Below are 14,366 nucleotides of genomic sequence, written 5' to 3' on the forward strand. Positions count from 1 at the left end.
AAAAAGCCGGCTTAAAACTCAACATTCAGAAAACTAAGATCATGGTATCCGGTCCCATCACTTCATGGCAAATAGATGGGGAAACAATGGAAACAGTGACTTTATTTTCTTGGGCACAAAAATCACTGCAGATGGTGACTGCAGCCATGAAATTAAAAGACATTTTCTCCTTGGAAGAAAAGATACAGCCAACCTAGACAGCATATTCAGAAGCAGAGACATTAGTTTGCCAACAAAAGTCCATCTAATCAAAGCTATGATTTGTCCAGTAGTTATGTATGGATGTGAGAGTTGGACTATAAAGAAAGCTGAGTGCCGAAGAATTGATGCTTTAGAACTGTGGTGTTGGAGAAGACTCCTTCTCAAGTCCAAGTCCCTTGGACTACAAGGAGATGAAATCAGTCCCTCCTAAAGGAAATCAGTCCTGAATATTCATTGGAAGGACTCATGGTGAAGCTGAAACTCCAATACTTTGGCCACCTGATGCGAAGAGCTGACTCATTGGAAAAGACCCTGATGCTGAGAAAGATTGAAGGCAGGAGGGGAAGGGGATGTCTGAGGATGAGATGGCTGGTTTTCTTCACTGACTCAATGGACATGAGTTTGAGTAAGCTCTGAGAGCTGGTGATGGACAGGGAAGCCTGGCTTGCTGCAATCCATGTGTTCGTAGACAGTCAGACACAACTGAGTGACTGAACTGAACTGATGAACCCCCATGGAGATTTATTTGCATCTCATGGGAAGTACTTATTATTCCACCTTGTATTATTATTGCCTGTGTAATCTTCTCCTGCCTACCCCCATTTCTGGATTGTAAACTCATTGAGAAAAGAAAAAAAACAATGCACAGTGTGGTCCTCTCCATCAAAGAAGAGCTCAATAAACATTTGTTAAATTGGGTTAGCCAAGCAAAGCTTTGCCAACAATGAAGGGAATTCATTTTCATAATTCCTAACAGACTCAGTGTTTTCTGTACAGATCAGAAGAGGCTGGGAACAATAAAAAGCCAAACCATTCCATTCACTTGCCTAATATAAGCATGCATATACTGGGTAAATTAGACCAGAGGAATTAGTGAAGTGTGTTTAAGCCACCAAGGAAAACATTACTATATTACCACAACTTTTTTTTACATACTGGAGAGGCCCAAAATAATTAAAGGGGTTTAAGAAGATCTTGCTTTAGCCCCGGAGTGTGAATTATAAATAGATGAATACTGGGTAAATGCTAGTAGTGTGTTCCACTGGCAGAAAATTTCTAATTAAAACAACTTACCTTATAACTGAGATAACCAAGCAGTATTGTTTCAAAGAGACTTATCAATGCCACTAAAACCTAAAATGTAAATTATACCTTAGTGAGAAAATGCAACAAAATATATATATTCTGAATATATTATCAATTTATAAATATATGCCTATGTATGTATGTGCATATATGAGTGTGTATATATATCATATATGATATAGGGATTGAAACCATATACAAGGCCCTGTGTCCTTGTCTTTTGAAGTAAAATGCTGACTCAAGAGTTAATGATTGGGAAATGTGAAGATACAGAAACAAAGAAAAGCTGTTGGGCTAAAGAACTGGTAACAATTTAGACTATAATTCTAGCACATAACAGTATCACTGAAATCCCAGTTCCCTGAAAGATACAGATAAAAGCGTGACACATATCCCTAAATTGTTTTTACAGGAAGCAAACTCCCTGTCCAGATGAAAACTGCTGACCACAAGAAAATAGACCCTAGACTGGTTGAAAGCAGAAGGTTGATCATGCTTGAAACTTCACCTTGATGGCAATCAATCCAAGAATTGTCCACAAGCTCATGACACCCTGCTTCTTGAACACTGTAAAACTCCTCACTCCAAGATGGGTCACACAGTCTTCAAGGCATTAGCCCACTGTGGCCCCCTTTGCCTGGCAAAGCAATTGAAGCTACTCTTTTCTACTTCACCCAAAATTCTGTCTCCGTGTTTCTATTTGACTCCGGTGAACAGAGACCAAGTTTCAGCAACAGAGGTGCTGTTTGACTCTCTTAACTTCTATATACAGGTGGTAGGGAGCAGAGTGTCCCGGGCACAGCGGTTTTGTTTTTATAATGTCTAATTCTCCTCAGTAAGTCTTTTAAAATTTATTACCACAAACGTACGTGTGGGATTAGAATAGTCAGATGACTGGAATTTGAATAATATGTAAAGACTAGATTTCGTTTGTGTGTGCATGTATTCCTGACACACGCAATCACATGACCAGCCACACAGCCTTCCTCTCAGTTCACCCGTCAAAAATGGCAGTTCCCCACAGAAAATCAAAGAATACAAGCTTGGAGTTGAGGGATACTTTGCATCCTATCATCCACCTCAAACAAAGGTTAACAGGAACATCCTTGAACATTAAAGCAAACGGTCCAAGATACTTTCAGATTCCGTCTGAGCAGACTTCATAACCAATCCCCCTTCTGCAGCGGACACCGGCATCCTGCACTGCCCTAGACAAGTTCCTGCCTTTCTCTCGTCTCGACTCCACATACAATTTCCTCAGCTCAACTCCCAAAGAACAGTGGCTCCAGCAGAAAGGACATCCCAATTATTTTGTGTTAAAGACTCTAAGCACTTTGGGAGAGAGGAATACTAAGCAAGCATCAACATGAAGTATTTAAGATAACAAATATATTTGTTCATTGATTTGTGAGGGTTAAGTCAACCTGTCTGAGAAAAGCAGATACCCTAGAGTTTTAGATTCTGATTCCTGTTTTAATGAAAATTTTGATATAGGTGAATATTAAAACATAAGGATAATTTAAAAGCATATGAATGCATGACAATATAAGTAAAATAACTCTGGAATTGCATACAGTAGCCAGACATAATTAAAATAAAAAAGTTGAACTTTTTAGATTTTCCCCACAAATTTTCTAACTCATGTGTGCCATTCTAAAGGTACACCTTGTTAGGTGACCTTGAAACCATTTTCAGGATGAATTACTCAAAATCCTATTGAAAAATGAGCGTTCTTACTTAAAGATATCACTATTAAGTAAAAACAATTTGAATGATCAAAATATATTTCAAGGCCATATATAATTATTCAGAAAAATACTAACTTACTTTACAAGTGTGCACCTCACTAATGGATAATATAGGAATCTAACTTAGAGATTAAAAAACTGCATTTTTAGTGAAACTGAAATATTTGAAAAGAGTTATTTGTAAGTTAATGGCACTGCTATAAGATTCACTAAAAAAAAAAACATAAAACACAACTTATAAAATAGGAAATATGCAAACACAGCAAAAACATGATTTCATAGTAATAAACACAATGAACACATAATCAAAATAATTCACAGTTGCTTATAAAATATACAGATCTCAGAATCACCCTGATGTTAAATGACAAACCAAACATTTGATTTTAAAGTATTTTAATGTTTGCTTATAAACAGTGAGTCTTAGAGTCTTTCCATTCCTTCCAGACTCAGCTGTCTTCCAATCTCTAATGCTTTTAATCTTAGGGACGCTACCCTTTGAATAATTTTTGCTTTTGAAAATTAACAGAAACTAAAAAGCATCTGAAGGAAAGAGACAGGAGTAGAGGAAATGTGAAGTCGTAAAGATTTTGCTAGGCATGAAATTCAATAGGAAAAGGAACAAAGAACAACACACAGGACTCCAGGAAACACACCGAATGTGTGATCCAGAAGCACTGTTCTCTTCACATTCCCTTACTCCTTCTTCAGGACCTTTTAGTGACAGGGCATACTTTTTGTTTTATTTGCAAAATTATCTACTAAGAGACCAAGCTCTTCCCATTGGTAATAAGAGCTATTGGTTCATTTGTTTATTCATTTAACAATTATTCATCAAGATGCTGCCAAGCCCCTGATATTGAGAACATAAGGTAAAAAGACAAACATGGTTAAGAGCTTTTGACTAATTTTTCAAACATGGATGTAACCTGAGAATTTAGGAACACATAAATTAGTTTGGAGAACTTGTTGTGACTTCAAACATTGTTTTACTTAAGCTTTCTGAAGTCTAATCCTGATCATGAGGAAATTCTTAACAAGTAGAATGCAAGGCTCAGGTTAACATAAAGAAATAAAAACTTCAAGATGTGCATTAAGGTTAATTAAATAATAAACAATTTTTAATTGTTTATTTTTAATCTCAATTTTTTAATATCAATAATTTTCTCCCCAGTAATTTGTCCTGTAAAATATGAATACAACTAGACATATAGGAATAAAACAAAGTTGTACATAACCTGTAAGCCCCATAAAGGTAGACTTCTGTTCACCCAAAAGATATGAGACCTATGAAAAGAAAGATAAGACATTAGATTTTTCCAAGTGAAAAAAACATTCATTTTCAGATTTTGATAAAAGCTGAAAATATTTAAATGTTGTTAACATAAAAAGACAATAAAATAGAGACAATATGTTAACATCAAAATTAAAATTAGGAAAAAAACCTTTATATTGATTTAATTTTCTTTTTGGTAATATTCATTTCTATTTCAGGGAAAAAACTCTTTTTGATTTTGTTTTCGGTCTCATACTAACCCAAAGAAAAGACCATGTGCTCTTATTTAAAGAGTGAAGATGCCAGGGGAGAAAAACTTCAAACCATTTGCTAATCAATACTCCATTGAAAAGTCACTTAAGCACCTTCAATTACCTCTAGGATTTTATTATTTTTAAACAATATTTTGGCAGTACAAATTCAACAGTAGAAATAATCAGAATAAAGTCAGTAACTCAGGTTGAAGGGGTGGCTCAGACAGTAAATAATTCACTTGCAAAGCAGGAGACCCCGGTTTGATCCCTGGATCAGGAAAGATCCCTGGAGAAGGGAATGGCAACCCACTCCAGTATTCATTCCTGGGAAATCCCAGGGACAGAGGAGACTGGTGGGCTACAGTTCATGGGTCACAAAGAGTTGGACATTACTGGATCGACTAACACTTTCAGATTGTAGAGCACATTCATATTTAGATTTGTATTAATATTTAATAAAATATTTAATATACCACCAAAAAAAAACAAAACCTATGACTGAGGTTAGCATAAAACATTATGTAGAACAAGGAGCAATTGTCTTTAAATATGTCTTAAAAGTACTATTATTTTTTATTCTAAAAAGTGTTTATATTCTGCAAAGAACATCATATATCCTAATGTCCAACAAGCTACAATTTTTCACTGTTTATACTTCGTCCCTATCTACATCATTTGGTGCACAGCTGATTCAAATACTAGTCATTCCCAGCAACATACTCTACTCAGGAAAAGATGAAAATAGCTATAGTACATTGCCCAAAAAATGCAAACAAAAAAACTACAAACAGAACTAAGCCCACTCACTATAGTGATAAAGTATTCGAGGAATCCCAAAAAAAGAGTGTGTATTTTTAAATCTTTGAATCATTTTATTTTGGGTAATATGTTAAACAAACACAAAGAGCAATAAACTCTTCAAATTCCTTGTTTAAAAAAGAACTGCAAAATTTAGAAGACTATTCAAAGAAAATACCTAGTATATTTACTTGCTGCTTGGAAGTAAAGCTATGAAAACTAGATAGCGAATTAAAAAGCAGAGACATCACTTTTCTGACAAAGGTCCATATAGGCAAACCTGTGGTTTTTCCAGTAGTCATGTATGGATGTGAAAGTTAGACCATAAAAAAGGCTGAGTGCTGAAGAATTGATGCTTTCAAACTGTGGTTCTGGGAGAGACTCTTGAGAGTCCCTTAGACTGCAAGATCAAACCAGTCAATCCTAAAGGAAATCAACCTTGACTATTCATTGGAAGGGCTGATACTGAAACTTCAATACTTTGGCCACCTGATGTGAAGAACTGACTCATTGGAAAAGACCCTAATGCTGGAAAAGACTGAGGGCAGGAGGAGAAGGGGATGACAGAAGATGAGATTGTTGGATAGCATCATCGACTCAATGGACATGAACTTGAGCAAACTCTGGAAAAAAATGAAGCACAGGAAAGCCTGGTGTGCTATAGTTCACAAGGTTACAAAGAGTTAGGCATGACTTAGCAACTGAATAACAGCCACCACCTAGTATATTATTCTTTGTGATTCCAGAATATAACATTATCTGGATGAATGATTTCTTTTGCTCCAAACCAAACCTGCACCATTTCCCACCAAAATAGGTCTTCTCAGCCTTTCACATCTCAGAAAGTGGCACCAAATTTCATTGTGTTTGGTTAGCCAAAGACTTGGGCATCATCTTAGGTGCTTTCCATCCCTCTGTCTATAAATACTGAATACTTGAGTCACCAAACCCTTCCAATTCTTTCCACCTAATATCTGTAAAATATATCTACTTCTCTTCATACCTATGGCCAGAACCACCTTAACATAAATTATCATTTTCTTGCAATTGTACTCTTGTAAAAGCCTATAACTGGGACCCTACACTTCCTTTTGCTTTCTATACTTTTTCTCCAAATTTCAACTACACAGATTCCTTCTAAATGCGTGTCATATCACATCACTCCACTGAACACTGACACTTTACTTTTGTTAAAATAAAGACTAAAACTCTTACCCTGGCACTCTTAGACTTAGTCAACTGTGACGCACTGTTTCTTATTTCAGCCCTTTTCACATGTTCTTCCCTCATCAGAGATCTCTCAGCTCAACCTTCTCTCAGGGTAATCTTTCTGGAAACTTCCCCTTGATCATTGCAGCCAAGGATCACTCACCATACCTCTGCCTCCACTCATCTCAGGTGTAACCTTAAATTTGTTTGTAAATGTACCTCTTTAATACTTATATCCTCACTGAACTGCAAGTTCCATAAGATGGAATATATCTCTTTTATTCACCATTATGGTCCTAATGTCTTCCCAAATACAGGAGTCTAGGCATTCAATACAGACAAATAGATGGAGCCAGGAAAGGCAAAATGTGGATGATGAACTCAGCACCACTCTCCTTTCCAGAACACACCTTATTATGTTCTCAGTAACACTTGAAAAATGAGGCCAAAACAAAGTATGCAAGAGTGAAGAGGAATGTCATATATAGGGTTTTTTTTTTTTTTTTTTTTTTTTTTGGTACATAGAAATAATGTTCTGTAAACTACAAAATAAGGAGATAACAAACTCATAAAATAAATTGGGAAGCATAAAATAAATTATAAGATGATGAAATAAATTGCTAATCCTAAGTTTGAGAGCATTTTCAATAGGCAATTGGAATGAATACAGATTTACTAAAAGCTAGTTATCTAACTAATGACATTTTCTTTGATCTGACATGCTGTTTTAATAGGTCTTGAAATATCAGAGTACTTAAATTTAAATAAGCCTTTGAAGAAAAAATTTTCTGTACAAGACAGTGTCACATGGAATAAGTTTCATAGTACTTAAAGAAAACATTTCTACAAAACTCTAACATATAAATTTCAATGTGAAGTGACATCACCAATGGAAAGTTGTCTTTTACATCCATTTACCAGGCATTACATTGAATTAAATATATAGAAGAAAAATGTATACATCCCAGCAAAAAGATAGTGCCCAAACTCTCTTCATAAAATGCATTTATTATGAAAAAAGAATGTGGGATCTGATCTGCATGTTCCTAGAAAACTACCAGAACGAATGAGAGGTGAAATTAAAACTAGCAGTAGACTCTAATTCCAAATAAGCTTCAATCCCATTGACAAAAAGACACTCAGAGGATAGATTGTACAGAAAGATTTATTGCAGTATTATATATGGCAGAATAGTAACTGGAATCTACCTAACCAACAAGAGATTTAAATTAACTTTCTCATCATCAACAACAGCAAAAAGGCTATCAACAAGAAAAAAAAAAAAGTCATTGATAAAAATGATGTATATAAAATTATCCTAATTGTATCAACATGAATGTGGTACCTGTATATGTGTATTGATGCAATTTACAAAAGATTGGCAGTCAAAATACTAAAAATACTTTTTTGTAGGTATTGAGATTTTAGGTAACTTCTACTTCCTTTTCCTCACCCTAAGTATTTTTATTGCAATAATCATGAACCATTTGTACAATCATAAGAATAAAATAGATTTCACTTTTTAAGACTATAAAAACAGAACAACAAGAACAAACATAAAAACAACCTTTGGGACTTCCCCGGTAGTCCAGTCGCTAAGACTCTGTGCTCCCAATGCAAGGAGCTGGGATTCAATCCTTGGTTGGGGAACTAGGTCCCCACATGCCACGGTTAAGACCCAGTGCAGCCAAATAAACAAATCAATATTTTTGAAAGTAAATAAAAATAAAATTTATATTATTTAGCTATTTTAATTTGTTAATTTATTATTATGTAAGTAATATTATTTATGTGTAATATATTATGGGCTTCCCAGGTGACTCAATGGTAAAGTATCCACCTGCCAATGCAGAAAACATGGGTTTGATCTGTTGGTCAGGAAGATTGCCTGGAGAAGGAAATGGCAACCCACTCCAGTATTCTTGCCTGGGAAATCTCATACACAGTGGAGCCTGGCGGGTTACAGTGGGTTGCAAAGAGTCAAACATGACTTAGTAACTAAACTACCATCACCATATAATATACAAATAAAAATAATATAAATATTACATGTATTCTTTATATGACTTAACTAGGCCTATAGATAAAAATCACATTGAAGAATGATTATGAAAACTGGAAGAACTATATCAAACAATGGAAATAACATTAGTTAGATATGGAAAATTAATGACATGCAGCCCCAGCCACTCTTGACAGCTCACTTATTTATGGTGAATAAATACCTCTCCTAAAGGTAAGGAAACAGCTGCTGAAAATGTCAGAACTGCTTTGGCAGCAGAGGTGGAGGTCAGAGGTAAAAATGTTAGCTGGAAGAATCAAGCATCTGGTAAACACAGAAAAGTTATAGGGTCACTGCGTGGGGCAGAATTCATATGAAAGACTTGTGGGTCACAGCTCAAGAGAAACTTGGGTTGACAGCGCTCCAAACTCAGTAGGCAAGCTTGTATTGTATTAACAAAAGTGTAAGACCACTAAATCAAAGAGGAAAATTATGACACTCTCTTAATCATAACAAATCCTAAGAAATGAGTACTAGGTATGGCCACATTTTAAGGATGGACAAAATTTAACATAAATTTATCATGTGACCAATATATTACAAAGAGTTTCCAATAACTGAATCCTTTCAAAATGGGTATACTTCCCACTGGGCTTCCCAGGTGACTCAGTGGTGAAACATCTGCCTGCCAATGGAGGAGATGCAAATTTGATCCCTGGGTTAGGAAGATCCCCTGAAGAAGGAAATGGCATTCTTGTCTGGGAAACCCCATGGACAGAGGAGCCTGGTGAGCTACAATCTATGGGGTCATAAAAGAGTTGGACACGTCTTGGCAACTAAAATAATGACAACAATCAGTTCAGTTCAGTCGCTCAGTCGTGTCCGACAACAACAATATTTCACACCAACTGTCAGAGATGCAGCAGAGAGGACTAAACGCTGAGTCTTTGAAATAATGGACTCTTAAGAGTCTTTCCAGCAGACACACATGGGCTGAGGTAGAAGTGGCTTTCTGTCTATCAACATTATTTTTTTTTCCCCTTTCTGGTACAGAGTTGGGTGTAAAAAGCTACTCTTTAGCCAAAGGTGACTTTCTCAGCCTCCATGTCACAGTACGACTGTGTCACTGATTCCCCAGTGAGATCTGGGTATGAAATACAAGTACAAGCGATACTCCTTCGTCGGTCGATAACTTTAACAACTGTATCTTTTCCCATGTTCTCTTCATCTTTCTGAAAGCTGGCTACAAAGTGGTGTTGGGTCTTAGGCCAGCACATAGCCACCAAATGAAGGTGGGTTGCGTGTATGACACTGAACCAACCATGCTATAGGGTGTGTCTGTGTGTGTGTGGCCATCACCACGTGCAGAAGATGAACCCTGACTAGCAACACCAGCAGTGGAATCTGGTAAGGAAATCCTTGTGAATTTTTCGGATTGCCCGTTGGAACACTTGGGGATGCTTTATCTATACTACAATCAATGCATACGAGAGAAGAAAAGGTCAACATTATGATATTCAATCTCATTGGTCATCAGATATTTAAACATACTGCAAAAATTAAATTTCTTATTTTAATAGTTATTACCCTAAAGAAGAAATGGTCTTTAAAATTAGGACATCATGTCAGCACACTTGTGGCTCTATTAGGCACTTATTCTAAATGTAAATCCAACTACCATAAAATATGAACACATTTACATGATTCTTACTTTGTCTTTGTCATTTGATATTGAAAATTAATAAGCACTTCAACAATTTTTAAAGTGGGAAGGATGCGTAAGTTTTGACTTAGTGAAGAACTGTAAGCGCCAGCAGGCAATAAGACAATGCTGATGGCTTCAGCTCTCAATGAAATCCATAAACTACATATTAGGTGTGTTTCCTTTGCTAATGCCTTTAAATCATTTATTACAAACTGTGGCTCCATGAGAGCTTGCCATTTGCACAATTTCATACATTAACAGTAAAATTCTTTTCATATCCTTCCGTTTGTCCACACCCACAACATTTTCACATCAGTTTCGACTCCTGGGACTTAAAAATAAAGCAAAGTGGCACAAAATATCTGCATCTTTGTTATGTCAGAATTTCTAATTCAATTAATCTCTTTGCCAAATTAGCCTGATTATTTTAAAATAGAGTCTGTGTCTGTAAAGGTCACTGCTGTTTGTCATTAACCAATACTACCCTGAGGGGAACTAAACAGAACAATGTATTCAAAATGGAGCCATGAGTTATTTTGTTATGCTTTTTTAATTGCAGTAATCTGATTTTTCAAATGTATACCCTCTATAATTACAGCTGAACATTCTTACTAATATGACAGAGAAGTTAATTACTGGAAACTGCTCCTCAATGTTTTCAAATAATATTATTTCACTCTATTAGTTCCCAATGCCCTTTCATGGTAAAAAGGATTCTGTTGTGCCTCATTTTATGATTCTCAGGTATCTCTAAAGTACATTTCATTTATAAATCACCAAATTTTAAAAACAATGCTGGTGTGTTGCTGACAGAAATACAGGGGGACACTTGGAGAATCCCCAGAAACTACTCCTAACCCAGAGTTGAGATGTGGGAGATAGCCGGACTCCTAAAATGGACAGCTGGTGGTTGTTTAGTGGAGTAGGATTGAAGCTTTGTTCTCACTCAGACACTCTGAGGACAAAGCTAGTGGCTGAAGCTGAGCTCTGCTGAAGTAAAGAGATAAGATGCCCACTCCTGAGTTCAAGGAAGACTTCACTTCTGCACATTCGCAAGAAGGCTCCTAGAGGGTCAAAAAGGGAGGAGGTCCATAATAAGTGTGGACAAGCACCCACAGGTGAGATGGGATCCATTTTAGCACAAAAATGCACATGCACATTGGGGAGGGTCTTAGGACCTGTGAGTGAATAAAGAAACAATGTAACTAGTCAAAGGTAAACCAGGACCCAGAAGGACTGTCCTATATAACTGATTTAAGGCACCTCTTAACTGTGTTCCTCGTTCAGGACTCCTGCACTTCTCTATGAGTGTGGATCTCAGTCCAGTTTCTGACTTACTGTGCTTCTCCTCATTAGAGAGGATGCCGATACTCTCTGGGTTTGTGCTTCTGTCTTGCTTCCGACTTAAATAAAACAAGCTATTTCTCTGTGTTCTCCCACTGTGCTGTGTGTCTCTAATGGTAAACTGTGTACCTGTTTTGCAGTTTTTGCCTCCTTGTGACATTTTTGCTTCCAAACTGGGTAACAATCAGAGAATTCTGCTTCCAGTCTCTAAGCCCCTGGTGAACTGGTGTCTAGGTTCGATCCCAGGACAGGGAAATAAACTCTTGCTCCAAGACTACTATCCCTCCGAGAACAGTGGAACCAGCTTATAGGGCATGATGCCAAGGAAGAGTGTCAGATCAAGTTTTATCCAACAAATTGTTATTTGGAAGGTCCAGGGGTCCTGAGGTAAGGTGAAAAACAGTGGATGGGGAGCGACAGGAGTGGAAGACAGAGGTCTGAGAACTGGGAGAAAATGTTTAAGGTTCTGAGACAATGGAGAGCAGAATATGTATAAGCAGCTTCAAACTGGTCAGCAGGGCTGGAGCATGAGGCTGTTGAGGTGAAGGAAGCAAAGGTCAGACTGAAAAGGACCTTCATTCCCTACTGGACTCACTCACTTGTGTAATAAATAACTACTCAGAGCCACACTGGTGCCAGGTTGAGGATTCAGACAACAAACAACCTGTGCCCTCGTGGAATATCCACTGCAATCTACGTGGAATGCACAGAAAACAAGCCAAACAAGTAACACACGTACACTGTATGAAAGAGATAGAGGCAATGGAGAGAAATGTAAAAAGAAAGGGGAAAACGTATTCCAGGGAGTCTTGTGAGGAGAATACAGTTTTAAACAGGATGTGCAGCTAAGCCGTCACTACAAATCTGATTTTGAGTAAAGATCTGAGGAAGCGGGCCAGAGTGATCCGATTGTAGGGAATTCCAGACAGAGGGAAGAGCAGGTATGAAGGCCCCGAGCCAGCAGAGTGGCTAATGTGACCCAGGAACAGAGAAGATGCCGGAGTGTCTGAGCAAAATGGGTGCGGGGGAGAGGTGGTGAGTAACCGGTGAAAAATTGGCTTCTTACATCCTTAGCAGGTACTTCAATACTCAGACCACAGTTGTGCAAGGATCTGACTTAACGGAATACTTGGTTAAGAATAAACCAAAGAGGGAAAAAGGCAGAATTAGCAGGACTAGCGAGGAAGGCTTGTGTGAGCAGGTAAAGGTTAGACGGCTTGGCCAAAATAGTAGCACCGAGAAGGCACTATATGCGGGATCTATCTCAAAGGTAGACATGGTGGGATTTTCCGCTGGTTTTGCACATGCTGGAGAATGTGAGGGAAAAAAAGAGAAATGAAGAATGGCTGACTCCAAAACATTTGGCCTCAGCAACTGTTCAGATGGAGTTGCTATCAGCCAAAACGTGGGAGGCTGTGGGTGGAGCAGGGTTTGGGGGAGGACGGGGTTGTCATTCACTGAGACGCAGAAAATCACAGAAGCCAATTGGAACATGACAACTTTGCTATGACTATCAGACCCCCAAGTAGAGAAGATGAACATGTAGTTAGAATTTGGGGGATGGGAGACAGGAAAGGTGCTGGCTTCCTGAGGCCAGTAAGTTAAACAGGGTTAAAATGATTAGTGCTGAGGTTCTCAAAGTGGAGGACGAAGGAGAAAACATGGGCTTATTTACATGAAGGTGGGAATAATAAGATTATGTGTGTACTGAAGGAAATAGCATAAATAAAACAACCACCCCAATTACAAAAAATACAAGATCTCTAAAATATAAAACCTTTGTAAGGGTTGAAAATTTCCAGAGGGTAATGAATGTTACTTTTCATGGCTATGTCTTCATTTTCAGCACTACGAATACATGCTAAGTATTCAATAAAGAGGTAGTGAAATAACCATATTACATTCGTTAAGTAAATTATTTCATAAAGAATTATCACATAAATTATTATACAATGAAATTTCACTTGTTAATCTTTAGCTCATCTCCAAACCCTTTAACACATAAGAAATCATTTTCACTGTCTAAATAAACCGAAGAGTAACCAATTCATTTAAATGCATATTATGTCTTCATTTTCCATTTTACTTTGATCTTTTATTTTATTTTTTTAAATTTTCTTAGGCAAACCTCTACATGAAAAAATAATTGTACAGAAGTTAGCCATCAAATTTGTTTTCAGCATTGAATATTATTTTCAGTTCAGTAGGCTGGACAGAGATTCAAGGTGTGTGATGAGATAATAATTATTCAGGCCATCACACAGCCAGTCCCCTTTCCTACTGCCTCTAGCAAGGACAGAAATTAAAAGGAGAACCTTAAAGGACTAGATATGCAATTTAATAAAAGCAATAATGAATGAAAAAGTAAGTTAAATCAATGTCATTTAACTCAAATTAGATAAAGAACTACACAAGCTAAATCTGAGACTTGAATTAAGCATCCCAGTAAATGCTAAATAAATGCTGTTTCTATTCAAAAGTAAATAACTAGCTTTGTTGTTGCTTTGTTTTGTCTTAAGATTTTCCTCACATAAGTGAGATCACACAATATTTAATTTTTTGTCTGACTTAATTCACTTAGAATAATGCCCTCAAGAAACTTTTTTTAAAAGTGGCCTCTAAACTATAACTGAAAATATGTACAAAACTAGAATACAAAACAGTAAACTTCTCTGGAGTATATGTGAATCAAGAACAGAAAAGTATTGAGGTTTTTAAAGAGACTGATCCATTTCAAAGCATT

The 14,366-nt window shown here is 36.9% G+C and overlaps 1 protein-coding gene across 4 annotated transcripts in view; it reads right to left on the reverse strand.

Annotated features, from left to right (window-relative positions):
* KCNT2 (potassium sodium-activated channel subfamily T member 2) overlaps positions 1 to 14,366 on the reverse strand; it is a 426,098-nt gene that overhangs the window by 279,173 nt on the left and 132,559 nt on the right. For all 4 annotated transcript variants that reach the window (XM_043485980.1, XM_043485984.1, XM_043485982.1 and 1 more), the window contains exons 4-5: positions 4,274 to 4,322; positions 1,276 to 1,335 (exon numbers count right to left, since the gene is read on the reverse strand). In XM_043485980.1, coding sequence (XP_043341915.1) covers positions 1,276 to 1,335; positions 4,274 to 4,322 — 109 coding nt within the window. The remainder of the gene's footprint in view (positions 1 to 1,275; positions 1,336 to 4,273; positions 4,323 to 14,366) is intronic.

The sequence above is a fragment of the Cervus canadensis genome, chromosome 13 (assembly GCF_019320065.1).
Source record: "Cervus canadensis isolate Bull #8, Minnesota chromosome 13, ASM1932006v1, whole genome shotgun sequence".
NCBI lineage: Eukaryota > Metazoa > Chordata > Mammalia > Artiodactyla > Cervidae > Cervus > Cervus canadensis.